Source organism: Coregonus clupeaformis, chromosome 19, assembly GCF_020615455.1.
Source record: "Coregonus clupeaformis isolate EN_2021a chromosome 19, ASM2061545v1, whole genome shotgun sequence".
Taxonomy (NCBI): domain Eukaryota; kingdom Metazoa; phylum Chordata; class Actinopteri; order Salmoniformes; family Salmonidae; genus Coregonus; species Coregonus clupeaformis.
In genome coordinates this window covers 24,440,477-24,466,771 of record NC_059210.1, presented here as the reverse complement: position 1 = coordinate 24,466,771, position 26,295 = coordinate 24,440,477, and the positions used below count along the sequence as shown (strand labels likewise).

At 44.3% G+C, this 26,295-nt stretch overlaps 1 protein-coding gene across 4 annotated transcripts; it reads left to right on the top strand.

Annotated features, from left to right (window-relative positions):
• The first annotated feature begins 1,137 nt into the window (after positions 1-1,137).
• Positions 1,138-25,804, top strand: LOC121531805 (protein spire homolog 2). 4 transcript variants are annotated; one of them, XM_041837275.2, is made up of 16 exons: positions 1,138-1,571; positions 1,695-2,217; positions 4,700-4,743; positions 4,951-5,334; positions 5,602-5,676; positions 7,486-7,650; positions 7,828-7,914; positions 16,069-16,189; positions 20,068-20,234; positions 20,344-20,560; positions 22,004-22,131; positions 22,267-22,404; positions 22,495-22,562; positions 22,777-22,804; positions 24,218-24,315; positions 24,741-25,804. In XM_041837275.2, the coding sequence occupies exons 2-16, from the start codon at positions 1,914-1,916 to the stop codon at positions 24,982-24,984; spliced, it is 2,268 nt and encodes a 755-aa protein (XP_041693209.1). In that variant the 5' UTR covers positions 1,138-1,571; positions 1,695-1,913; the 3' UTR covers positions 24,985-25,804. The 4 variants fall into 4 exon arrangements, with proteins under 4 accessions (XP_041693209.1, XP_041693210.1, XP_041693208.1 ...); XM_041837276.2 differs by having other exon boundaries at positions 1,138-1,577; positions 22,022-22,131; XM_041837274.2 differs by having other exon boundaries at positions 1,138-1,577.
• The last annotated feature ends 491 nt before the right edge of the window (positions 25,805-26,295 follow it).

Here is a 26,295-nt window from a genome sequence, read left to right as displayed (position 1 = left end):
AAAATTTGATGACAAAATTTACCCACAAGAAGGACCGTCGCGCCACCTTCCTGTTCATCTCCCGAGTGGCGCAGTGGTCTAAGGCACTGTGCATCGCAGTGCTAGCTGTGCCACTAGAGATCCTGGGTCGAATCCAGGCTCTGTCGTAGCCGGCCGCGACCGGGAGACCCATGGGGCGGCGCACAATTGGCCCAGCGTCGTCCAGGGTAGGGGAGGGAATGGCCGGCAGGGATGTTAGTAGAGCACGGCGTTTGCAACGCCAGGGTTGTGGGTTCGATTCCCACGGGGGGCCAGTATGAGAAATATGTAATGTATGCACTCACTAACTGTAAGTCGCTCTGGATAAGAGCGTCTGCTAAATGACTAAAATGTAAATGTAAAAATGTAAAGTGAGCACAGCACAACAACAGTCTATGGCTTGGGTGGCTGGAGTTTTTAACAATTTTACGGACCTTCCTTTCACACCTCCTGATATAGAGGACCTGAATGGCACGGAGCTCGGCCCCAGTGATGTACTGGGCTGTCCGCACCACCCTCTGTAGCGCCATGCGATCCAGGGCGGTGCTGTTGCCATACCAAGCAGTGATGAGGCCAGTCAAGATGGTCTCAATGGTACAGCTTTAGAACTTTTTGAGGATTTGTGGGCCCATGCCAAACCTTTTCAACCTCCTTAGGGGAAAGAGGCGCTGTTGTGCCTTCTTTACGACTGTGCGCATGTGTGTGGACCATTTTAAGTCCTTAGTGATTTGGACACCGGGGAACTTGAAACTCTCAACCTGCTCCAGTGCAGTCCCGTTAATGTGGATGGGGGCGTGCTCGCCCCCCCTATCCTGTAGTCCACGATCAGCTCATTGATCTTATTGACACTGCCAGGTCACTGACCACCTACAGTACCTGTGATCAAGCCTACCACCATCGTGTCGTCAGCAAACTTGATGATGGTGTTGGAGTCGTGCGTGGCCACGCAGTCGTCGGTGAACAGGGAGTACAGGAGGGGACTAAGCACACACCCCTGTCGGGCCCACATGTTGAGGGTCAGCGTGGTGGAGGTGATGTTGCCGACCCTCACCACCTGGGGTCGGTCCGTCAGGGTCCTAAGTTTGGTGACGAGCTTGGAGGGGACAATAGTGTTGAACACTGAGCTGTAGTCAATTAATGACATTTTCAAGCAATGCTTATTACAAGGTTATTACTGATTTAAAAACTACACTATACTATATATTTTCTCATGATGAACAGTCTAGCTACTTACAGTTATAAATCCTTTACAAGCTCTTGTTGAGTAGTTGGCAGGTTATTATTCCCTTGAACCTATATAGGGGTTGAATCTCATGAATTAATTGCTGCATGATGCACTGCTTCTGTTGGTTTGTCTAAAAATGCGCAGGTGAGGACTGACAATCTCAAAGCGTTGAGGTCGCCCTGTAGCCTACTTTGATATGTTTGTGGTTTAATATTTTGTGGCTGGTTGGATGATGCTCAGGCTGCGTGAGACAGGGGCGGAGCACAGGGGCTGCTGGGATGGGCCGCAGTGGAGCCGAGAATCTGGGAACCAGACTGTCAAACCTGAGGTTATGGTCTGTTCTCTCAATAACAATCATCTTTAAGGATTAATATATATTTTCATAATTTGTTAACACTTCTGGCCGGTGGTCAAACATTTTCAACAAGTTTGCCCGTTTTTCGCCTTGCAGGTTGATTGCGCCACTGGCGTAAGGTTTCCTCCTCCCGCCTCCTCTCCTTTCTGCACTGATTGACATTCATGCAGATCAAAGATCGCTTTCGTTTGGTGTCATGGTAAATCTCAGCAGCGGCAGTTGAGTTGGCGTGCTGTGGGGAAGGAACGAACCCGGCGTTAACAGATAATGGCCTCAGAGCCGGCGGAGTAATGGGATCGGTAGCCTACAGCAGCCATGGCCAGATCAACAAACAGAAGCGCCAAGGATGGGGATTCAAGGGTGTCCGCTACCACGGACCGGGCAGAGGCGCGGGACCTGAGAGACCCCAGAGAACTGTCTCTTGAAGAAGTGCTGAAATCTTACGAGCAGCCCATAAACGAGGAGCAGGCTTGGGCGGTCTGTTATCAATGCTGCAGCGGGCTGAGAGTGCCGCACCCCGCCACTGTGACCGGTGTAGTTTACCTGGTGAAGGACCCGTCCTCTATATTCCTACTCAGGGATGGGACGGTTTCCCCACAGAAAGAACCCTGCAACAACGGTAAGAGAGCTTTGTTAGCTCATCTTATTTATTTATCTAACTTCCTGACTGCCCTGTGCTGCACCAAAATACCTTCATTAAAACTATAGCCTACAATATTATTTATTATAGGCCTTTCAGCTATTGCTCAATGAATTTGATAGGCTATTGATTCCCTATTTGTAGGCTATAATTGCAACATGGTATATTGTTTTGAATGGGCAATTCACACTAAATGCGTCAGTTGCACTCCCTCCCCACACAGGGATGGCTTGGATTGGCAATTATTCATACAGTGCAATTCCCCCATGTATCGATTTGTTACAGAAGGTTTAGACTTTAGAGGTATTGTGCAGATTTGTAATCTGTTTACCATTCACAAGTGATTTGGTTATAGGATCCCTTTGGATGCCAAGAAAATACCAGCATGCTCTATGGGCCTAGGGCCCAAAGAAAAACTAGAAAAACTAACTGGGCCATGACATGATAAGATAAAGGATACAACTGGGAGTGGAAAGAGATAGTAGGGTAGTAAATTACGAAATGTTGCAACATTAAGGGTGACCATGGAAATAACACATACATTAGAGAAAAATATGAAATCACAATGCTCACTTTCTATTTCATTTTAAATGGGCTACTTTGTAAGAGGTAATAAAAGTAGCGTAAACAAAACACAGAAATGATGACAAAAGGTCATCCAGTAGTTTAGGCTATAGATCAGTTGTTGAGACAGAGTTGTATAGGCCCAAATATAGAAATACTTTTTTGTTTTTGTTATTATTGGACAATGACAAAAGTATATAATGAACAATGTAAATCACAATTAATAACAGAGACAGTTATTGATAGCCCACTACAGGGTCAGGGTCACTGTGGTCATCTTGTCTTGGGAGTGTTTCTTGGACGTTTTTGTTGTCTACATTTATGGGACCATTTCCAGAAGTTAGTCAGTCAATTTAATGGGCGCAACAAAGGATATTACTGCATAGTACATGTGTCCTTGCTGATGACCCAATTGTATTGCATTATTGATGCAGTTGGTCAGTATGGGTACAGTTGAATACTTATGATGTTCTGGACTTTCATCACACATCACAATCTGTCTGGTCATCACAATTACTCAACCCTGGCAAATGAGTGAGTAATGAAGTAGGCTATAGGGATTGTTGGTAAAGGGTTAAGGTTAGGCTACTAAGGGTGTGTTTTATACTGAGTATGAATGAGGTCACCAGGAAGTTGATGTTTTTGTATTTGGATTGTACCTGGTGAGGTCACTAGTAATCTCACTCTCTCTATATTCTGTCCCGTGCCCTCTCTTTTCCCTATAGTTCTCTCTGATGCACGTATTAAAATAAATAAATAAATAAAATGTGTTCCTCCCTCTGTTTTTTATGTTAATTTCTTGTCCCCCATATTTCCATGGCAACAGATGGCATGGTCCATATTTTGAGTGGGGGAAATCACAGGGGCAGCAGACATAAAACCGCTCCAAAATAGATGAAATCTTGAAAACATTGCCTGAAAGAGAAATAAGGCTGCGTTGACACAGGCAGCCCGATTCTCATATTATTTCCACAAATTGGTCTTTTGACCAATCACATCAGATCTGTTCACATCAGATCTTTTTCAGAGCATATCTGATTGGCAAATTAGTGAAAAAAATATCAGAATTGGGCTGCCTCTCTAAATGCAGCCTAACTATCATCACCAGACATGCACAAGATGAAAGACTCCATGTTCTCTCTGAGACACTGTCTGTGTCATTGGTTACGTGACCCTGACCGGCCATAATGAAACCTGTCTAATGGTTCAGAAAGGATCTATTACTCTGCTTCTGAGGGGCTTGAATAGAAATGTCTTCACCCTCCTGAAAGAGAACAGTACTACCACTTTGTGTCAGGCAGACTCTTTGCCCACGGCACGGATATATTTAGATAGGCTATGTTAATCTGGGCCTAGCCCTGATTTCAGTGCTTTGTTCTGGACAGAAAGAGCAGCACTGACCCCTCACCCAGGCCTCTCCACTAGTCTCCGGTTCTGCAGGGCTGCTGTGCTGAACGTGTAGTTTCAGGCCTCCCGGGTGTCATTACTGACATCTGAGCCCTGCACTCCCCTGTACATACTGGCTAGCTAAATTGTGACTGCAGCACATGAGCTATATAGAATGTAATGACTGTGAAATAAAAAATGCGCATTCTAGAGTCATAAAGGGATCAATGGTGGGAAAATGACGCATTTTGTCTGTATTTTCTACTGTATATCATATTTTCTATTCATATTTAGACCCATGAAATGCAAAGTAACCCAAAGCTATATTAAGGAGTTATAACCTTTTTCAGATCTAAAAAGCCAATATTTCTCAGATCAATACAGAATATATTGTATCAACAATGTGTGAAATAAATGGAGCGCTCCAGACCATGTCAGGAAGGAGAGCAGGCATAAACAGTTTTTGTTGCTGAGGTAATGCAGCTGCATGCCTACTTTCTTGTCTTCATAGATGACACAGATGGACCTCACCTCCCACCAATCGCAGAGCGCCAGGTGAGTTTCTGAACCCCTCATTCCTACCCTGTAATACACAACCCACTGTCATAGGTGAATGTCAGTCTTTTCCCTCTTTTCTCAACTATAAATCCACGTCTGCTCTGCCAGTCTCCATATTTGGAGCTGTCCCTTTTCCCTCCACCTCAAGGCCTCCAGCTGTTCAGTCCTATTTATTTCCTCTATCACTTGCTTCTGTTTCCTCAGCTGGTTCAGTCTCTGGGCGTGGCCATCTACCAGGCCCTGGACTGGGGACTAGATGACAGTGAGGAGCGGGAGCTGAGTCCTCAGTTGGAGCGGCTCATTGAGCGCATGGTGGGAGGAGATCACAGCCTGGGGGCTGACTGCAGCGGTGGCAACGGAACAACAGATGAGGGCTACAGTGGACAGGAGGAGGAGGAAGAGGAAGAGGAGGGAGAAAAGGGGGCTATAAGACCAGTGTGTACATTCAGCCAGGTGATGACACTGTGCGCCTCCAGATTGGCCAACCCTGCCCTTGCTCCAGAGCACTACCAGGCCGTGTGCCGAGCCTTGTTTGTTGAGACTCTTGAGCTACAAACCTTCCTGATCAAAATCCGAAATGCCAAGGAGGTATGTTCCTGATTTTGTCTCTATATCAGAGATTACAGAGCCGTCATGTGTCTCGTGTAGCTCAGTTGGTAGAGCATGGCGCTTGCAACGCCAGGGTTGTGGGTTCGATTCCCACGGGGGACTAGTATGAAAATGTATGCACTCACTAACTGTAAGTCGCTCTGGATAAGAGCGTCTGCTAAATAACTCAAATGTAAATGTAAAGCTCTGAAATCATTTTGAACTGAATAGTGGTGTTATTACCAGTGTATTATCATATCTCTGTAGATGCTGAAGAAGATCAAAGGAGAGGATCCTCAGGAAGATCGGGCTGAGATCGATGCACTGAAACACACAGACTGGGTGAGATTCAGGGAGTGTGTGTGTTTGTCTGTGTCACTGTGTGTGTAGGTGAGGAAATGTTCCTTCATTGGGTTGATGGGGTGTGTGAGGTACATGAGGGCTTATGTGTGAGTGTACACTGCCTTTAGAAAGTATTCACACCCCTTGACTTTTTCCAAATTGTATTGTTTTGCAAAGTGGGATTAAAATGGATTTAATTGTCATTTTTGGTCAATGATTTACATAAAATACTCTGTAATTCAAAGTGGAAGAAAAAGTCTTAACATTTTTTTTTTGTTAAGTATGAAAATCAAACAGTAATACTGTATATCTTGATTAGATAAGTATTCACCCCCCTGAGACAATACATGTTAGAAACACCTTTGGCAGGGATTACAGCTGTGAGTCTTTTTGGTTAAGTCTCTTAAGAGTTTTGCACTGCTGGATTGTACAATATTTGCCCATTATTATTTTTTAAATTCTTCAAGTTGGTTGTTGATCATTGCTAGAAAGCCATTTTCAAGTCTTGCCATAGACTTTCAAGCCGATTTAAGTCAAAACTGCAACTAGGCCACTCAGGAACATTCAATGTCGTCTTGGTAAGCAACCCCAGTGTAGATTTGGCCTTGTGTTTTAGGTTATTGCTGAAAGGTGAATTTGTCTCCCAGTTTCTGTTGGGATGAAGACCGAACCAGGTTTTCCTTTAGGATTTTTCAGTTTCTTTTTATCCCAAAAAAACTCTGTAGTCCTTGCCGATGACAAGCATACCCTTAACATGATGCAGCCACCACCATGCTTGAAAATATGAAGTGATACTCAGTGATGTGTTGTGTTGGATTTGCCCCAAACATAACGCTTTCTATTCAGGACAAAAAGTTAATTTCTTTGCCACATTTGCAGTATTACTTAAGTGCCTTGTTACAAACAGGATGCATGTTTTGGAATAATTTTATTCTGTACAGGCTTCTTTCTTTTCACTCTGTGATTTAGGTTAGTATTGTGGAGTAACTACAATGTTGTTGATCCATCCTTACTTTTCTCTTGTCACAGCCATTTAACTCTGTAACTGTTTTAAAGTCACCATTGGCCTCATTGCTTTATCTTGGCCAGGTCGCAGTTGTAAATGAGAACTTGTTCTCAACTGGCTTACCTGGTTAAATAAAGGTTAAATAAAAAAATAAAAAATTGTGAAAGCCCTGAGCGGTTTCCTTCCTAACTGGCAACTGAGTTAGGAAGGACGTCTGTATCGTTGTAGTGACTGGGTGTATTGATACACCATCCAAAACCTAATTAATAACTTCACCATGCTCAAAGGGATATTCAACGTCTGTTATTTTTTGTACTTTTTTTATTTACGTCTACCAATCGGTGCCCTTCTTTGCAAGGCATTAAAAAACCTCTCTGGACTTTGTGGTTGAATCTGTGCTTGAAATTCACTACTCGTTTGAGTGACCTTACAGATAATTGTATGTGTGGGGTACAGAGACTGTGTAGTCATTCAAAAATCATGTTAAACACTATTATTGCACACAGAGTGAGTCCATGCAACTTATTATGTGATTTGTTAAGCACATTTTTACTCCTGAACTTATTTAGGCTTGCCATAACAAAGGGGTTGAATACTTATTGACCATAGACATTTCAGCTTTTAAATGTTTTTTTTTGTGTGAACATTTTCTACAAACAAAATTCCACTTTGACATTATGGGGTATTGTGTGTGACACAATCTCAATTTAATCCATTTTAAATTCAGGCTGTAACGCAACAGAATGTGGAAAAAGTAAAGGGGTATGAATACTTTCTGAAGGCACTGTATATGTGTATTTCAGACTCGTCTCTGGGTCCAGTTGATGAAGGAGCTGAGACAGGGGGTGAAGCTGAAGAAGGTGCAGGAGCATGAGTTTGACCCACTGCCCACTGAGTTCAGCCTCACACCCTTTGAGATGCTCATGCAGGACATCCGCACCCGCAAGTTCCAGCTGCGGAAAGTCATGGTGAGCTGGGTATTGGTACTGATAGAGGACTCTTGATCAATGGATAAGACAGAATGAACACAGAATTATACAACCTATAATTCAACCCATTTTCATGGGAAATGTAGTTATTTATGTATGACAGTAGTTATTTATCCTGTATTTATCTCCCTGCCCTCGCTTATTTTCTCTCTGAAGGAGGATGGTGACATCCCCACACGAGTGAAAATAAATGCCCATGAGCTTATTTTGGACTTCATCAGGTCTCGCCCTCCACTGAAACCAGTGAGTGTCCCTTCAATTACAATTTATTCTGTTGACTAGGGTGACCACATGTCCCAGATTGTGCGGGACAGTCCTGCATTTTGTCCCTTTTTCCTGCAACCAAACAATCATGTCCTGCATTTTATCAACAAATTCAAACACCACTACTTTAGAAAAAAAGGTAGATTTGTCCCATATTTCAGTCAGAAATTCGAACCTGTCTCTTGCAGTCACGTTGGCTTATGAAAATATATATATTATAAGGATGTAGTACTGGTGAGGTTAAACACTTCTCCAATCGTTGTTGAAATCTGATATTATGCGCAGCACAAGACGAGACCTAGGCAATGTCATAGGCCTATCGTCAACCAATCACATTTTTCTAAATCCTTTCGGGCTAAATTTCAGCTAAACTTGGAGAGGACTACGGAAGTCCAGAGAGGACATATGAATAAAAAAAGTATTCCCTCATTATGTCGAGATCAAGACTTATTTATCTCATGATCACGACATAACAACAGTTGTTTTGTCGAGATCACAAGATAAACTCTATAAATAGGAGTAGACGTATTGATGATAGATTGACAGCTGTGTCATAGTGGACCAAAGGCAGTAAGACTCTACAAAGATCTAAGACCTTTGATTAGAGCACATCTGTTGTAAGTAGAAGTGTGCTAGTATATAGGCCTGGACCTTCTTATCAAAGCTCTGGCAATAAAAGGCAAACAGTGGCAAACTGAGGAATTACAAATTCCAAACAAACTGCACGTTACAGTATGTATCTAGTCAGTGAGATGATTTTTATTACTGGATGAATGGTGGAGCTGTCCTTCAACACCACAACATTTCCCCCACCATTTATGGCTGAAATGACAAATAGACTGTAGCCTTCATGAAATGTTGGAGTATTTAGAAACCTCAGCATGTGATTCACTTCACCTGTTTTAGTATTTATATTTTTCTGTACTACTTGTTAATTGTTGTTTGTAACTGTGTTTTTGCTGCTATTGACAGAAAAACCTCCCTGTTAAAACTATTAACTCCACAGCGGAGATTGGAGTATCTGTCTATAGGACCACTTTAAACCGTACAATCCACAGAGCTGGGCTTTACGGAAGAGTGGCCAGAAAAAAGCCATTGCTTAAAGAAAAAAATAAGCAAACACGTTTGGTGTTCACCAAAAGGCATGTGGGAGACTCCCCAAACATATGGAAGAAGCTACTCTGGTCAGGTGAGACTAAAATTGAGCTTTTTGGCCATCAAGGAAAACGCTATGTCTGGCGCAAACCCAACACCTCTCATCGCCCCGAGAACACCATCCCCACAGTGAAGCATGGTGGTGGCAGCACCATGCTGTGGGGATGTTTTTCATCGGCAGGGACTGGGAAACTGGCCAGAATTGAAGGAATGATGGATGGCGCTAAATACAGGGAAATTCTTGAGGGAAACCTGTTTCAGTCTTCCAAAGATTTGAGACTGGGACGGAGGTTCAGCTTCCAGCAGGACAATGACACTAAGCATACTGCTAAAGCAACACTCGAGAGGTTTAAGGGGAAACATTTAAATGTCTTGGAATGGCCTAGTCAAAGGCCAGACCTCAATCCAATTGAGAATCTGTGGTATGACTTAAAGATTGCTGTACACCAGCTTGAAGGAGCTGGAGCAGTTTTGCCTTGAAGAATGGGCCAAAATCCCAGTGGCTAGATGTGCCAAGCTAATATAGACATACCCCAAGAGACTTGCAGCAGTAATTGCTGCAAAAGGTGGCTCTACAAAGTATTGACTTTGGGGGGGTGAATAGTTACAGTGGGGGAAAAAAGTATTTAGTCAGCCACCAATTGTGCAAGTTCTCCCACTTAAAAAGATGAGAGAGGCCTGTAATTTTCATCATAGGTACACGTCAACTATGACAGACAAATTGAGAAAAAAAAATCCAGAAAATCACATTGTAGGATTTTTAATGAATTTATTTGCAAATTATGGTGGAAAATAAGTATTTGGTCACCTACAAACAAGCAAGATTTCTGGCTCTCACAGACCTGTAACTTCTTCTTTAAGAGGCTCCTCTGTCCTCCACTCGTTACTTGTATTAATGGCACCTGTTTGAACTTGTTATCAGTATAAAAGACACCTGTCCACAACCTCAAACAGTCACACTCCAAACTCCACTATGGCCAAGACCAAAGAGCTGTCAAAGGACACCAGAAACAAAATTATAGACCTGCACGAGGCTGGGAAGACTGAATCTGCAATAGGTACTGTGACGTCACGAGAGGCTACACAGCTTTCAGCGGGGTTGCTCAAGTAGTGCAAGGAGACAAGGTTCAAACAAAACAAGGATTTTATTATAGGTCTTGGGAAATTAACGAAAATATAACAAAATTCTGTTCTCTTGTGGCTCTTTAAGGGTTAACAGTTCAGGGATGTCTCTTCCACATCCAAAATCATAATTCTCACTCGCTCAGATAACTTTTCCCCAGCCTTACTGTAGTCCACGTTGCAGCTAGTGGCCAACCCAGCAAAAAGTCCTTCCAAATGTCTCTCACGTATTTCCACAGGTGCATATATCCAAAGGGGAGTATTTCCCAAAGGTAAGTATCTCCAAATCCTTATATTCCTCCTGGAAGTGGACGTGCAGCACTCTTGTCCTCCAGAGAGCCCAGGTTGGAGACTGTGTTTCTTCCCTTCCCAAACCTTCAGCTCATCAGCTCCTCATTTGTTTCAGCTGCGTGGGAAGATTGGCCATAGAGGGGTGGAGTTCCCGACCATACCAGCAGATGGAGCCATAGCTGTCTGGGTTTGCAGCCACCTCAGGGGGATGTAACGTCCCTCCAGGACACAGCCTCTCGTGACATCACAGTACGCAGCTTGGTTTGAATAAATCAACTGTGGGAGCAATTATTAGGAAATGGAAGACATACAAGACCACTGATAATCTCCCTCGATCTGGGGCTCCACGCAAGATCTCACCCCGTGGGGTCAAAATGATCACAAGAACGGTGAGCAAAAATCCCAGAACCACACGGGGGGACCTAGTGAATGACCTGCAGAGAGCTGGGACCAAAGTCTACCATCAGTAACACACTACGCCGCCAGGGACTCAAATCCTGTAGTGCCAGACGTGTCCCCCTGCTTAAGCCAGTACATGTCCAGGCCCGTCTGAAGTTTGCTAGAGTGCATTTGGATGATCCAGAAGAGGATTGGGAGAATGTCATATGGTCAGATGAAACCAAAATATAACTTTTTGGTAAAAACTCAACTCGTCGTGTTTGGAGGACAAAGAATGCTGAGTTGCATCCAAAGAACACCATACCTACTGTGAAGCATGGGGTTGGAAACATCATGCTTTGGGGCTGTTTTTCTGCAAAGGGACCAGGACGACTGATCCGTGTAAAGGAAAGAATGAATGGGGCCATGTATCGTGAGATTTTGAGTGAAAACCTCGAAGGAGTGGCTTCGTAAGAAGCATTTCAAGGTCCTGGAGTGGCCTAGCCAGTCTCCAGATCTCAACCCCATAGAAAATCTTTGGAGGGAGTTGAAAGTCTGTGTTGCCCAGCGACAGCCCCAAAACATCACTGCTCTAGAGGAGATCTGCATGGAGGAATGGGCCAAAATACCAGCAACAGTGTGTGAAAACCTTGTGAAGACTTACAGAAAACGTTTGACCTGTGTCATTGCAAACAAAGGGTATATAACAAAGTATTGAGAAACTTTTGTTATTGACCAAATACTTATTTTCCACCATAATTTGCAAATAAATTTATTTAAAATCCTACAATGTGATTTTCTGGATTTTTTTTCCTCAATTTGTCTGTCATAGTTGACGTGTACCTATGATGAAAATTACAGGCCTCTCTCATCTTTTTAAGTGGGAGAACTTGCACAATTGGTGGCTGACTAAATACTTTTTTTCCCCACTGTATGCACACTCAAGTTTTGTTTCACCCCAAAAAGTATTTTGCATCTTCAAAGTGGTAGGCATGTTGTGTAAATCAAATGATACAACACCCCCAAAAAATCAAATGTAATTCCAGGTTGTAAGGCAACAAAATAGGAAAAATGCCAAGGAGGGTGAATAATTTCGCAAGTCACTGTATAACTACATTTACATTTACATTTTCGTCATTTAGCAGACGCTCTTATACAGAACGACTTACAAATTGGTGCATTCACCTTATGATAGCCAGTGGGACAACCACTTTATAATATTTTTATTTTATTTTTTGGGGTGGGGTAAGGGGGGGTAGAAGGATTACTTTATCCTATCCCAGGTATTCCTTAAAGAGGTGGGGTTTCAAGTGTCTCCGGAAGGTGGTGAGTGACTCCGCTGTCCTGGCGTCATGAGGGAGCTTGTTCCACCATTGGGGTGCCAGAGCAGCGAACAGTTTTGACTGGGCTGAGCGGGAACTGTGCTTCCGCAGAGGTAGGGGGGCCAGCAGGCCAGAGGTGGATGAACACAATGCCCTCGTTTTAGGTGTAGGGACTGATCAGAGCCTGAAGGTACGGAGGTGCCGTTCCCCTCACAGCTCCGTAGGCAAGCACCATGGTCTTGTAGCAGATGCGAGCTTCAACTGGAAGCCAGTGGAGTGTGCGGAGGAGCGGGGTGACGTGAGAGAACTTGGGAAGGTTGAACACCAGACGGGCTGCGGCGTTCTGGATGAGTTGTAGGGGTTTAATGGCACAGGCAGGGAGCCCAGCCAACAGCGAGTTGCAGTAATCCAGACGGGAGATGACAAGTGCCTGGATTAGGACCTGTGCCGCTTCCTGTGTAAGGCAGGGTCGTACTCTGCAAATGTTGTAGAGCATGAACCTACAGGATCGGGTCACCGCCTTGATGTTAGTGGAGAACGACAGGGTGTTGTCCAGGGTCACGCCAAGGCTCTTTGCACTCTGGGAGGAGGACACAAAGGAGTTGTCAACCGTGATGGCGAGATCATGGAATGGGCAGTCCTTCCCCGGGAGGAAGAGCAGCTCCGTCTTGCCGAGGTTCAGCTTGAGGTGGTGATCCGTCATCCACACTGATATGTCTGCCAGACATGCAGAGATGCGATTCGCCACCTGGTTATCAGAAGGGGGAAAGGGGAAGATTAATTGTGTGTCGTCTGCGTAGCAATGATAGGAGAGGCCATGTGAGGATAGGACAGAGCCAAGTGACTTGGTGTATAGCGAGAATAGGAGAGGGCCTAGAACTGAGCCCTGGGGGACACCAGTGGTGAGAGCACCTGGTGCGGAGACAGATTCTCGCCACGCCACCTGGTAGGAGCGACCTGTCAGGTAGGACGCAATCCAAGAGTGAGCCTCGCCGGAGATGCCCAACTCGGAGAGGGTGGAGAGGAGGATCTGATGGTTCACAGTATCAAAGGCAGCAGATAGGTCAAGAAGGACGAGTGCAGAGGAGAGAGAGTTAGCTTTAGCAGTGCGGAGAGCCTCCGTGACACAGAGAAGAGCAGTCTCAGTTGAATGACCAGTCTTGAAACCAGGCTGGTTTGGATCAAGAAGGTCATTCTGAGAGCGATAGCAAGAGAGTTGGCTAAAGACGGCACGCTCAATAGTTTTGGAGAGAATATAAAGAAGGGATGCTGGTCTGTAGTTGTTGACATCAGAGGGATCGAGTGTAGTTTTTTTTAGAAGGGGTGCAACTCTCGCTCTCTTGAAGACGGAAGGGACATAGCCAGCGGTCAAGGATGAGTTGATGAGCGAGGTGAGGTAAGGGAGAAGGTCTCCGGAAATGGTCTGGAGAAGAGAGGAGGGGATAGGGTCAAGCGGGCAGGTTGTTGGGCGGCCGGCCTTCACAAGTCGCAAGATTTCATCTGGAGAGAGAGGGGAGAAAGAAGTCAAAGCATAGGGTAGGGCAGTGTGAGCAGGAACAGCGGTGTCATTTGACTTAACAAACGAGGATCGGATGTCGTCAACCTTCTTTTTCAAAATGGTTGGCGAAGTCATCCACAGAGGGGGGGGATTCAGCAGGGAGGAGAAGGTGGCAAAAGAGCTTCCTAGGGTTAGAGGCAGATGCTTGGAATTTAGAGTGGTAGAAAGTGGCTTTAGCAGCAGAAACAGAGGAAGAAAATGTAGAGAGGAGGGAGTGAAAATATGCCAGGTCCACAGGGAGTCTAGTTTTCCTCCATTTCCGCTCGGCTGCCCGGAGCCCTGTTCTGTGAGCTCGCAATGAGTCGTCAAGCCACGGAGCAGGAGGGGAGGACCGAGCCGGCTGGGAGGATCAAATCAAATCAAATCAAATTTTATTGGTCACATGCGCCGAATACAACAGGTGCAGACATTACAGTGAAATGCTTACTTACAGCCCTTAACCAACAGTGCATTTATTTTTAACAAAAAAAGTAAAAATAAAACAACAAAAAAAGTGTTGAGAAAAAAAAGAGCAGAAGTAAAATAAAGTGACATTAGGGAGGCTATATATACAGGGGGGTACCGTTGCAGAGTCAATGTGCGGGGGCACCGGCTAGTTGAGGTAATATGTACATGTGGGTAGAGTTAAAGTGACTATGCATAAATAATTAACAGGGGACATAGAGAGTCACAGGATGCAGAAAGGGAGGAGAGGAGGGTTGAGGAGGCAGAATCAGGAGATTGGAGGGAGAAGGATTGAGCAGAGGGAAGAGATGATAGGATGGAAGAGGAGAGAGTAGCAGGAGAGAGAGAGCGAAGGTTGCGACAGCGAATTACCATCTGAGTAGGGGCAGAGTGAGTAGTGTTGGAGGAGAGCGAGAGAGAAAAGGATACAAAGTAGTGGTCTGAGACTTGGAGGGGAGTTGCAGTGAGATTAGTAGAAGAACAGCATCTAGTAAAGATGAGGTCAAGCGTATTGCCTGCCTTGTGAGTAGGGGGGACGGTGAGAGGGTGAGGTCAAAAGAGGAGAGGAGTGGAAAGAAGGAGGCAGAGAGAAATGAGTCAAAGGTAGACGTAGGGAGGTTAAAGTCACCCAGAACTGTGAGGGGTGAGCCATCCTCAGGAAAGGAACTTATCAAGGCGTCAAGCTCAATTATGAACTCTCCAAGGGAACCTGGAGGGCGATAAATGATAAGGATGTTAAGCTTGAATGGGCTAGTGACTGTGACAGCATGGAATTCAAATGAGGATATAAACAGATGGGTCAGGGGAGAAAGAGAGAATGTCCACTTGGGAGAGATGAGGATTCCTGTGCCACCACCCCGCTGACCAGATGCTCTCGGGGTATGCGAGAACACATGGTCAGACGAGGAGAGAGCAGTAGGAGTAGCAGTGTAACTGACAGGCATAATGCAATTTCTACCTGGGTTAATCCCTAATCAAACTAAAAATGGATGTGCTGATCCACCATGGGCTCTGCCGCCTCAGCCATACTGTCAATCTATCATCAATACCTCCACTCCTATTTATAGAGTTTATCTGGTGATCTCAACAAAACTACTTTTAATGTCGTGATCACGAGAAAATTATCTTGTGATCTCGACAAAAAAACGTTTATGTCCTGATCGCAAGAACATGTTTTTGTGATGTCTGAATGAGGGAGTTTTTCAAATCCTCTCTGGACTTCCATGATTGAAACAGAATACAGGAAGGCTATAAAGTTTGTTAACACCATCTGCTCTAATTTGCTCCCAAAACAGTAATTCAATGCAGATTTGGACGTTTCACCGTAAAACGTGAAGAATTCCCATTCACGAGACAGTGATGATGGCCTATATTGAAAATGAGGTATTCCTAACTTGGTGTTTGAGGGTAGGCCTATTGGAAATATAACATGTTCATGAGACAGTATGTGTGGGTATAGGCAGACGTTGCAATTGGAGGATGCATTTTATGCATATTCTATAATTATATTAAATAGGCTACATCTGTCGGTGCAAACTTTGAGAAATTATGATGTCATTAACATTTTTATTGCGCTCCGGCACCTAAAATAATTAGCACTACACCATGAGCGGGAGGGTGACAAAAAAAAGCTACACTGTACCACGAATGTCCCGCGAAATCATCACGCATTTGGGTATTTTAAATGTGGTCACCCTTCTGTTGACGTGACTGCTGTGTGCCTGTGCCAGTACATAGACTGGTCAGTGAGTACATAGACTGGTCAGTGAGTCACAGTCTGAGACTGTGTACTGTGTGTCTGTGTCGGTTTCTCCTGTGTTCTCAGTCTGCCTGTGTGTTGTGTTGTGTTATGTTGCATGCTAGGCGTCGGAGCGCAACCTGCCCCCTCCTCCTCAGGAGCAGCAGTCCCTTCACGAACGCATCCTCGCTGAAATCAAACAGGAGCGCAAACTGAAGCCTGTGGACCCACCCAGCTCCAAGAGATGTATGGGCATCACAGCCAGTGCATTAACACTTAGAACTATATGGGTCGTTCTTGAATTATGGTGGCATTTGGGCATGGCATTTTGGAAGAAATTAATTTTGTATAATTGTTTTTATTTAAATGTATTTGGGTACATATTCCCATTCTAAATCAACTAATATGGTAGCTTAATGACTTTAAATAATTTGTACCATTATGATAACATTGTGCCACCAGTAGGAGTAGTAACACCAGTAATGGTAAAACCAATTAGACATTTTAGCTAAATGAGGATATTCTGAAATGGAGGCCACAAAGATGGTCATACCATGGATTATTTAGAATTTGACCTTTACTAATATAGCCTATAGAAACGCATTGAATAACATATATAAATGGAAAAAAAGACAGTCCAAAAATAAATCATGAGGAATAAGGTTTTGAAGTGTCAGTCCTATATCTAGGAAATATAAGAAAGTTCAGGAATTGTTTTTTTGGACACATATTTAACTCCTTATTTTTGTTGGCACAAAACTACCTACATACTTCCATTCGTTTGTATGGGTTACCTTCAGATGAGTCCCATGACACTTGTGCATGACGAAGAGCAAAACGGAGAACACCACCGTGTTCGTGAGAGTCTCCCCTTTTCATAGAGTGGTCAAAACCGCTCGGACGCTACAGACGTTTTCGTGAGAAGACCGACTTTCAAAATGTCTCATGGTCTGACAAACACTGCTGTAACTCGGCCACCTTCCTCCGCAGATGTGGATGCGGTGGATTGAGACACAGCCCATGCCAAAAAAAAAATATATCTTTAGCTTAAACTGACGGATTTTAATGCAGATTTTTTTATTATGTTACTAGAATTGACGCACGGGCTGCTCCCAGGTGGTAAGGGTAGGCAACAACACGTCTGCCACGCTGACCCTCAACAGGGGGGTCCCTCAGGGGTGCGTGCTTAATTCCCTTCTGTACTCCCTATTCACCCACGACTGTGTGGCCGCGCACGACTCCAACACCATCATTAAGTTTGCTGACGACACGACCGTGGTAAGCCTGATCACCGACGACGATGAGACAGCCTATAGGGAGGAGGTCAGAGACCTGGCAGTGTGGTGCCAGGATAACAACCTCTCCCTCAACGTCAGTGAGACAAAGGAGCTGATCGTGGACTACAGGAAACGGAGGGCCGAGCACGCCCCCATTCACATCGACGTGGCTGAAGTGGAGCTGGTCGAGAGCTTCAAGTTTCTCCGTGTCCACATCACTAAGGATCATTCATGGTACACACACACCAACACAGTCATGAAGAGGGCACGATAACGCCTCTTCCACCTCAGGACTCTGAAAAGATTTTGCATGGGCCCTCAGATCGTCAAAACGTTCTACAGCTGCACCATTGAGAGCATCTTGACTGACTGCTTCACCGCTTGGTATGGCAACTGCTTGGCATCCGACTGCAAGGCACTACAAAGGGTAGTGCGTACGGCCCAGTATACCCTGTCATCCAGGACCTCTATACCAGGCGGTGTCAGAGGAAAACCCTAAAAATTATCAAAGACTCTAGCCACCCAAGTCATAGACTGTTTTCTCTGCTACCGCACTGCAAGTGGTACCGATGCACCAAGTCTGGAATCAACAGGACCCTGAACAGCTTCTACCCCCAAGCCATAAGACTGCTAAATAATTAGTTAAATAGTTAAACCACAGGAGGCTGGTGGCACCTTAATTGCGGGCTCGTGGTAATGGCTGGATTGGAATAAGTGGGATGGTATCAAATACATCAAACACATGGTTTGATGCCATTCCATTTGCACCTTTCTAGCCATTATTAAGAGCTGTCCTCCGCTCAGCAGCCTTCACTGTAGTTAACCAAATAGCTACCCGGACTATCTGCATTAAACCCTTTTTGCACTAACTATTTGTTTTACTCATCAGATACGTTGCTGCTACTGTTTATTATCTATCCTGTTGCCCAGTCACGTTATTCCTATTTATACACTGCATTCGGAAAGTATTCAGACCCCTTGACTTTGTCCACATTTTGTTACGTTACAGCCTTATTCTAAAATTGATTAAATTGTCATTTTTTCTCATCAATCTACACACAATGCCACATAATAACAAAGCAAAACACAGGTTTTTATAAATTTTTGCATATTAATAAAATGAAAAAACGGAAATATCACATTTACATAAGTATTCAGACCCTTTACTCAGTACTTTGTTGAAGCACCTTTGGCAGTGATTACAGCCTTGGGTATGACGCTATAAGGTTGGCACACCTGCAGATCCTCTCAAGCTCTATCAGGTTGGATGGGGAGCGTCGCTGCACAGCTATTTTCAGGTCTCTCCAGAGAGGTTAGATCGGGTTCAAGTCTGGGCTCTGGCTGGGCCACTCAAGGACATTCAGAGACTTGTCCCGAAGCCACTCCTGCGTTGTCTTGGCTGTGTGTTTAGGGTTGTTGTCCTGTTGGAAGGTGAAACTTCACCCCAGTCTGAGGTCCAGAGCGCTCTGGGGCAGGTTTTCATCAAGCATCGCTCTGTACTTTGCTCCGTTCATCTTTCCCTTTATCCTGACTAGTCTCCCAGTCCCTGCCGCTGAAAAACATCCCCACAGCATGATGCTGCCACTACCATGCTTCACACCGTAGGGATGGTACCAGGTTTCCACCAGACGTGACGCTTGGCTTTCAGGCCAAAGAGTTCAATCTTGGTTTCATCAGACCCGAGAATCTTGTTTCTCATGGTCTGAGAGTCCTTTAGGTGCCTTTTGGCAAACTCCAAAGGGGCTGTCATGTGCCTTTTACTGAGGAGTGGCTTCTGTCTGGCCACTCTACCATAAAGGCCTGATTGGTGGAGTGCTGCAGAGATGGTTGTCCTTCTTAAAGGTTCTCCCATCTCCACAGAGGAACTCTGGAGCTCCCCCGATTGCTCATTTTGGCCAGGCGGCCAGCTCTAGGAAGAGTCTTGGTGGTTCCAAACTTCTTCCATTTAAGAATGATGGAGGCCACTGTGTTCTTGGGGACCTTCAATGCTGCAGAAATTGTTTGGTACCCTTCCCCAGATCTGTGCCTCGACCCAATCCTGTCTCGGAGCTCTACGGACAATTCCTTTGACCTCAAGGCTTAGTTTTTGCTCTGACATGCACTGTCAACTGTGGGACCTTATATAGACAGGTGTGTGCCTTTCCAAATCATGTCTAATCAATTGAATTTACCACAGGTGGACTCCAATCAAGTTGTAGAAACATCTCAAGGATGATCAATGGAATCATGATTCTCCTGAGCTCAATTTCGAGTCTCATAGAAAGGGTCTGAATACTAATGTAAATATGGTATTTCTGTTTTTTATTTTTAATACATTTGTAAACATTTCTAAAAAAACTGTTTTTGCTTTTTCATTATGGGGTATTGTGTGTAGATTGATGAGGATTTTTTGTTATTTAATCAATTTTAGAATAAGGCTGTAACGTAACAAAATGTGGAAAAAGTGAAGGGGTCTGAATACTTTCCAAATGCAGTGTATGTACATATCTATCTCAATTACCTCATACCCCTGAACATCGACTGATACCCCGTCTATATAGCCAAGTTATCATTACTCATTGTGTATTTATTACTTTTATTATTACGTGTTTTACTTTTATATGATTTCTCTCTGCATTGTTGGGAAGGATCCGTAAGTAAGCATTTCACTGTTAGTCTACACCTGTTGTTTACGAAGCATGTGACGAATAAAAGTTGATTGGACTATTTGTCATTTTAAAGTGTTTTTCATGGTTGCAAAGGCAAGGGACGCTACAATTCAAGAACGACCCATAGCATCTACCTAGCATGGCATGTATTCTAAATGTGTTTGAGAGTTCAGTGTTTGTGTGTTGTTTCATTCCCCAGCGTTTGGCTCCCTGCCCTGTCTGGCACCCACCTTCCCGTGTGATTTCAAATCTACTTCCTGCATTGACCTGTCAGTCTCAGAGCTTAGGTCCCAACCCCCATCTCGTCCTCGTGTTCTGCTCAAAGCTCCTACTCTTCAAGAGATGGAGGAGATGAATATTTTTGAGGTGAGAGGAAAGAGAGAAAATAACAACTACAACAACATCCACCAACAAAGCCTCTCACACAAGCAGTAATGTTCCATTTCCTCCTCCTCCTGTCTTGTTGTTGCTGCAGGATGAGGAGTCTTCAGGAGAGCTCTGCCGGGCTGAGAGTTTACCCACATCCATGAAACGGGACCGCTCCTTCTCAGAACATGACCTGGCTGAGCTCAGGGGGGAGATGCTCCCCTCACTGTCCGAATCCGCCAATCTGGGAGGGGCTGTGATGCGGAGGGGAGAGAGACCACGGTCACGCACGCTCTCAGGGGCTGGGTCGCGCCCCACGCACAGAGGTCAGTATGCTCACTGAGCCTCCTCTCACTGCAGACAGTTTCAGGTCTTGGTCAACAGAGGGAGACATTTACTGTAATATGTATTCATTTGATACTGTAGCTCCAGTCATTAAGCTACTTACTGTAATACTGTTTATGAAACAGATAAATTGGTAATTTTGTCAGATCAAATATTTATTTATGTTGGAAAGCAAGCCTGACAAAAAAATCATATAATTGCAAATTAAAAAAAATTGGTGTAAACTGTAAAAAAAACTAAATAAAAACAAATGCTATAGAGTTAAAAAATAAAAATAACAAGGTTTGGTATATTGTTTATATCTTATTGAATGTCTGAGGTAATCACATATAATGTATGTCAATTCATTCCGTAAGTTGGTTACAATGATTTGTTGCTCATGTTGAAAGGCATTACTGCTGGTGTAGTCTCGTATTCCATACCTTCAAAATCACGTTGTTGTCACACCCCCCGTGTTAGGGAAGCCTGGTTCGCAGCTACTGCTGGGGTGTAATTTCATTTTAAGGGCTTCATGATGGATATAATCAACTTATAAAGCTGTACAGATAGGAATTATATCAGTATAATGCTAGGAGGAAAACAGCTAATGGGTTTGATTGATTTCTTACGCCCCTTGATTTGTGAGATAAGGGAGATGTGTTGACCATAGCTAGTTAGTAAGTAAGTAAAGTAGCCTTGCACAAGGCCTTGCACAAGTCTTAGCCAGAACGGAGGCCCTTACCCCCAATCTATCTCCTTAACTCCCAACCTTCCAATCTCAGGGCGGACACTGTAATCACAAGGCGACTGAGTGGTTTTGACCATAGCTAGGAGAGAACAAAAACTAATGGGGGTTCAGTGATGTGTAGCTTACTGTTCTAGGGGAATGTCAACCCCTTCTCATCACAGACTTGTCCAAAATGTAATGATGAGCAGCTGATTTACATTAGCCTACATTTAGCCTGCTGTTGTTTTCTAGTTGTCTGGTCCTAGCTCTAACCCTAAGACTTGGCTGTGGTTAAACGCCATAGGAGTCTACAGCCATGTCTCATGGTTAGTCCTCGCTCCTGCTTCCTTTACATTTAGCATAATGAAGGAATTGGCACTTATTTAGTCTTAGAGTCTACATCACATACAAAGTCTTACTACCAATACCTAGCCTAATTTTAATTTACTCCGACCCCAATTTAGTTCCCCTCTTGAAAATCAAAAAAGAATCTGCTGTGATCTCCTTTGCAAGTGTTCCTGCATGCGTTATACTCCACCAAAAACAAACAGATAAAACCACTAGATATCACCACTAATTTATTTCATTGACAGCTAATTTTTAGCCTATAGCTTTGGATGTTCAGAGCTCTGACTCAACAGAAGGACATGGACTGAGAGTCAAAGCTTTCTTCCTATTCCTCTCTCTCCTCTGTCTGTCTCCATCTCCCTGTTCTAAGCCTCTCTTCCTGTGCCAGGCTGGGTGCCCCCCTCCCCTGCCCGTATCTCTCTCAGCTCAGTGGATGAGACCACAGAAGGGGCAGAGACTGGCTCCAGCTCTCGGAGTGGCTATAAACACCAGTGGATGGTGAGTGGCCCATTGTCTTTGATCAGCTCTCCACACTGCTTCCCCTGGGTGTTTTCTGCTTCACTTCAACCTGACCTGACTATTCTATGCAATCTCCTCTCTACCTACTCAACCCCTCTCTCTATCCCTGTGAAGGAGGAATTCAGTCACCCAGTAGAGAGTCTTGCCTTAACAGTTGATGAGGTCATCAATGTGCGTCGTGTGCTGGTGAAAGCAGAGATGGAGAAGTACCTGCAGAACAAGGAACTGTATTACAATCTGAGGAGAGGCAAGGTACAGGCAGTTACGTCACATCCTTTCATATTGTTCTCTCAAAGCCTTATGATCGAGGTTCTATCTACAGTATATGTATGTCTCTCCCAGGTGTGCTGTTGCTGCAGAATTAAGTTCCCCCTCTTTTCCTGGCCATCCACCTGCCTGCTCTGTAAAAGGTCAGTAAACACTACACAGTATGTAGTATTATGTTAGCACATGCACCTTTTGAAATAACACCTTATTCAATTAATTTAAACTTGGTCAAGAAGCACAAGAATGATGTTGCTTTTTATATACCATTGTGGGTTTGATTGAATAGCGCCATATGTTTTGTTGGCAGTGTAATTCAGGGGATTCTTAGCTCTGTCCCTGTGGTTCTCTATCCTTCAGGTCTGTCTGTGGATCCTGCAGTGCAAAGGTATCCTACAGCCCCTTCCTCTTTGTCAGTGTAAATGCGAATTCATGTTTTTTGAATGTGTAATGTTTTCCCAGTGCTTTCTGCTAATGTGGTTTGTATTCAATATACAGTATATATCATTATACGAGCAAAATATGTTCTGTGGTGGCTCATAATATTATTCTGTGCTTTTAATCATGTCAATTATTTTAATTTGTCCCTCAGTCATTAGACCATTTGGATTTGTGGTTCTGTGCTATGTAGGTTTGAGGTCAGGGCTGTTGTAATTTGTCATGTGAGATTGTGGTTTGTCTTTGCTGTGTAGTTCTGTGTTTTGTAAGTTCATGGTTCTGAATATATACTGAACAAAAATATAAACGCAACAATTTCAACGGTTTTACTGAGTTAGAGTTCATATAAGGAAATCAGTCAAATGAAATAAATTCATTAGGCCCTAATCTATGGATTTCACATGACTGGGCAGGGGCGCAGCCATTGGTGGGCCTGGGAGGGCATAGGCCCACCCACTTGGGAGCCAGGACCACCCACTGGGGAGCCAGGCCCAGCCAATCAGAATGATTTTTCCCCCACAAAAGGGCTTTATTACAGACAGAAATACTCCTCAGTTTCATCAGATGTCCGGGTGGCTGGTCTAAGATGATCCCGCAGGTGAAGAAACTAGATATGGAGGTGCTGAGCTGGCATGGTTACACGTGGTCTGTGGTTGTAAGGCCGGTTGGACATACTGCCGAATTCTCTAAAATGACGTTGGAGGCGGCTTATGGTAGAGAAATGAACATTAAATTATCTGACAACAGCTCTGGTGGACATTCCTGCAGTCAGCATGCCAATTGCACACTCCCTCAAAACTTGAGACATCTGTGGCATTGTGTTGTGTGACAAAACGGCACATTTTAGAGTGGCCTTTTATTGTCCCGAGCACAAGGTGCACCTGTGTAATGATCATGCTGTTTAATCAGCTTCTTGATATGCCACACCTGTCAGGTGGATGGATTTTCTTGGCAAAGGATAAATGCTCCCTAACAGGGATGTAAACACATTTGTGCACAACATTTCAGAGAAATAAGCTTTTTGTGCATATGGAACATTTCTAGGATATTTTGTCAGCTCATGAAACATGGGACCAACACTTTACATGTTGTGTTTATATTTTTGTTCAGTATAGTTTGTGATTGTACTTTGAGGTTCTGTTGTGTGTTCTCTTGTGGTTGATGTTTTGTGACATTGTTTCTCCCTCATACACGCAGCTCTGTGTTATCTAATATTTCCTAATCATATCAAGTCTGCCATTTCCTCTTCACTTTCTCCTGCCGATACGATCTCTCTCAGTTCTTTAAATGTCCTACTCCTCCTCCTCTTCCTCCTCACCCATGCCCATTTGAACTATCTATTTTCCCTCACCCTCTGCCACAGATGAAGATTCCTTCCAAGAAGATGGCCCACATCCCAGTCTACACTGTGGGCTTTCACAGCAGCCCAAAGAGCCATGGTCACAAGAGTGAGGTCTACAAGTGAGTCTTGTCTGCCTGAACAGTATATATTTCAGTCTATTTTAGTTACTTCATGGCCACTGAAATGGATCTCATTACCTCAGCAGAGGAAGTCTTTGCTCACCCCAGCCAATAGTATCTCACATGCTTAATCCAATCACTGGCCATCCTCTAGATCTCTCAGCATTTGTTATGTAACGCCTCCGCTTCACCCAGAACTCTAAGCAGCCATTATGTAATAATTACCCAACTGATTGCTCCACAGTCAGTCTTTAATATCCCCCTTTAGGCCACTATAGATGGGTAGGGCCTGGAGTTGTTCCAAACCATGTGCCCTGACCGGGAAAATCTCCAGGCCTATGTGACCTGATCAGATTGTTCCTGGTCATGTTATATACTCAGAGCACTCCACTGAAGGGTTATAACACCTCTCTCCCTCTGCACAGATCTTTGCGTACTCTCTCCCGCCGGTCTGTGGAGGAGGAGTTCCCCCACCTGTACGCCCATGGATGCAGCCTGCGGGATGTCTGTGCGGACTGCACCAAGTTTGTGGCTGATGTCATCTCGTCCAGCCGCAAGAGCCTGGACATCCTCAACAACACTCCCAAGTGGGAGAGTGCTACGCCCAAGCCACACCCCCAACCTCATGCATCACCACATCCGCCCACCTTGAAGAGGAAGAACAAGTGAATAGATCGACTGTTGCACCTGTGCTGCACTACTAGCCTACTCAGACACCCCACCATTCCCCCAACCTGCAAGTACCCCCTCCCCCTGCTGAAGTGCTTGTTAAGTGTTGCCCCCCCCCCCTTTCTGCGGAGGTTCATAGGATGATGTGGCCTAGGAACAACAATGTCTGTCTCATCACACCAGTGATGACTTCACTCACTGGTCTGATGCACAGCTGAAACAGAGAGAGAGGACATAAGGGAGAAGTGGAGGGCAAGCAGAGAGGGGAGGCAAAACAGAGGGAGGAGGAAATAGGTGAGGGAGGAAGAGGTAAGGATCATTGCAAAGAGGAGATCTATCTACTGTAGGAGCCAAGAGTTTGGTTTAGGCTAAACATTTAGCTCCCTAATTGCCTTGTTGTAGTTATGAATGTAATATACTCTTAACACCAAAATAACACATTTTAACTGTAAATGCATCTTGCCATGACACACCTTCTCAGAACTATGGCAAGCTCAATAGAAGAGATATTTCACTATGACAATACTTTTTGGAATGTGCTAGGATTGTCTGTGGTCCAACTTAATGATGCATGGTGACATCGTCTGTCCGACTGTTTGAATGTAACCGGGTCTGAGAGGACTGGTAAAGGTCAGTTCTGGGTAAAAGAGATCCTGGGAGAGACCTGTCCTATTGGCACCACACTGGACTGGACCCCAGCCGCCTATCTCTACTGCTTCAGAATGACGTTAAGCCCCCTCTCTCACCCTCGATGGTCCTGTGAGATCTGCTCTAATTTTCTAAACACTAAGTAAACCTCAACTGCAATAAATCTAATGTAACAATTAAGTACTATGTCTACAGTGTGGATCTGTCCACCCTTCCTTAGAATGCTAAGGAAGCGTTGTACTGTATATTTCTATAGAACTGTTGTAGCGTAGTTTCCCTGTTGACCATGTAAAAATCGAATGCTTTGTTAGATGGGTTGAAAGGTCAGAGAAATTCTTCACTAATAGCATGCGCTAGCCTACATGTTAAAACACTATGATCATTCACTAAACCTTTAGATACACCTATATGAGGGAGTGTCTGTTAAAGTGTAATAGACAGTCTATTAGACCCCTATAGTGAGAAGGGAGATGGACTGGCCATCAGAACATAAAAAGTAAAGCTAGGCCTGTCTGGGTTTTTTTTAAACATGCCTCTTTCATGAATAAGTAATTTAAGGTCCAATCACACACTATTGCGTTCATTGGCTGTTTCTGTTGTCTGGCTCCAAGTTTTCACACCACAGACAGCCCGCATTAGCGCGCTCAATAATAAGGGAGGGAG

Coding starts and splice junctions, on each gene's coding strand:
- LOC121531805 (XM_041837275.2), top strand. CDS start 1,914: ATGGCCAGATCAACAAACAGAAGCGCCAAGGATGGGGATTCAAGGGTG. Junction 5,677..7,485: donor CACTGAAACACACAGACTGG/GTGAGATTCAGG, acceptor TGTGTATTTCAG/ACTCGTCTCTGGGTCCAGTT. Junction 22,805..24,217: donor GTGGATCCTGCAGTGCAAAG/GTATCCTACAGC, acceptor CCTCTGCCACAG/ATGAAGATTCCTTCCAAGAA.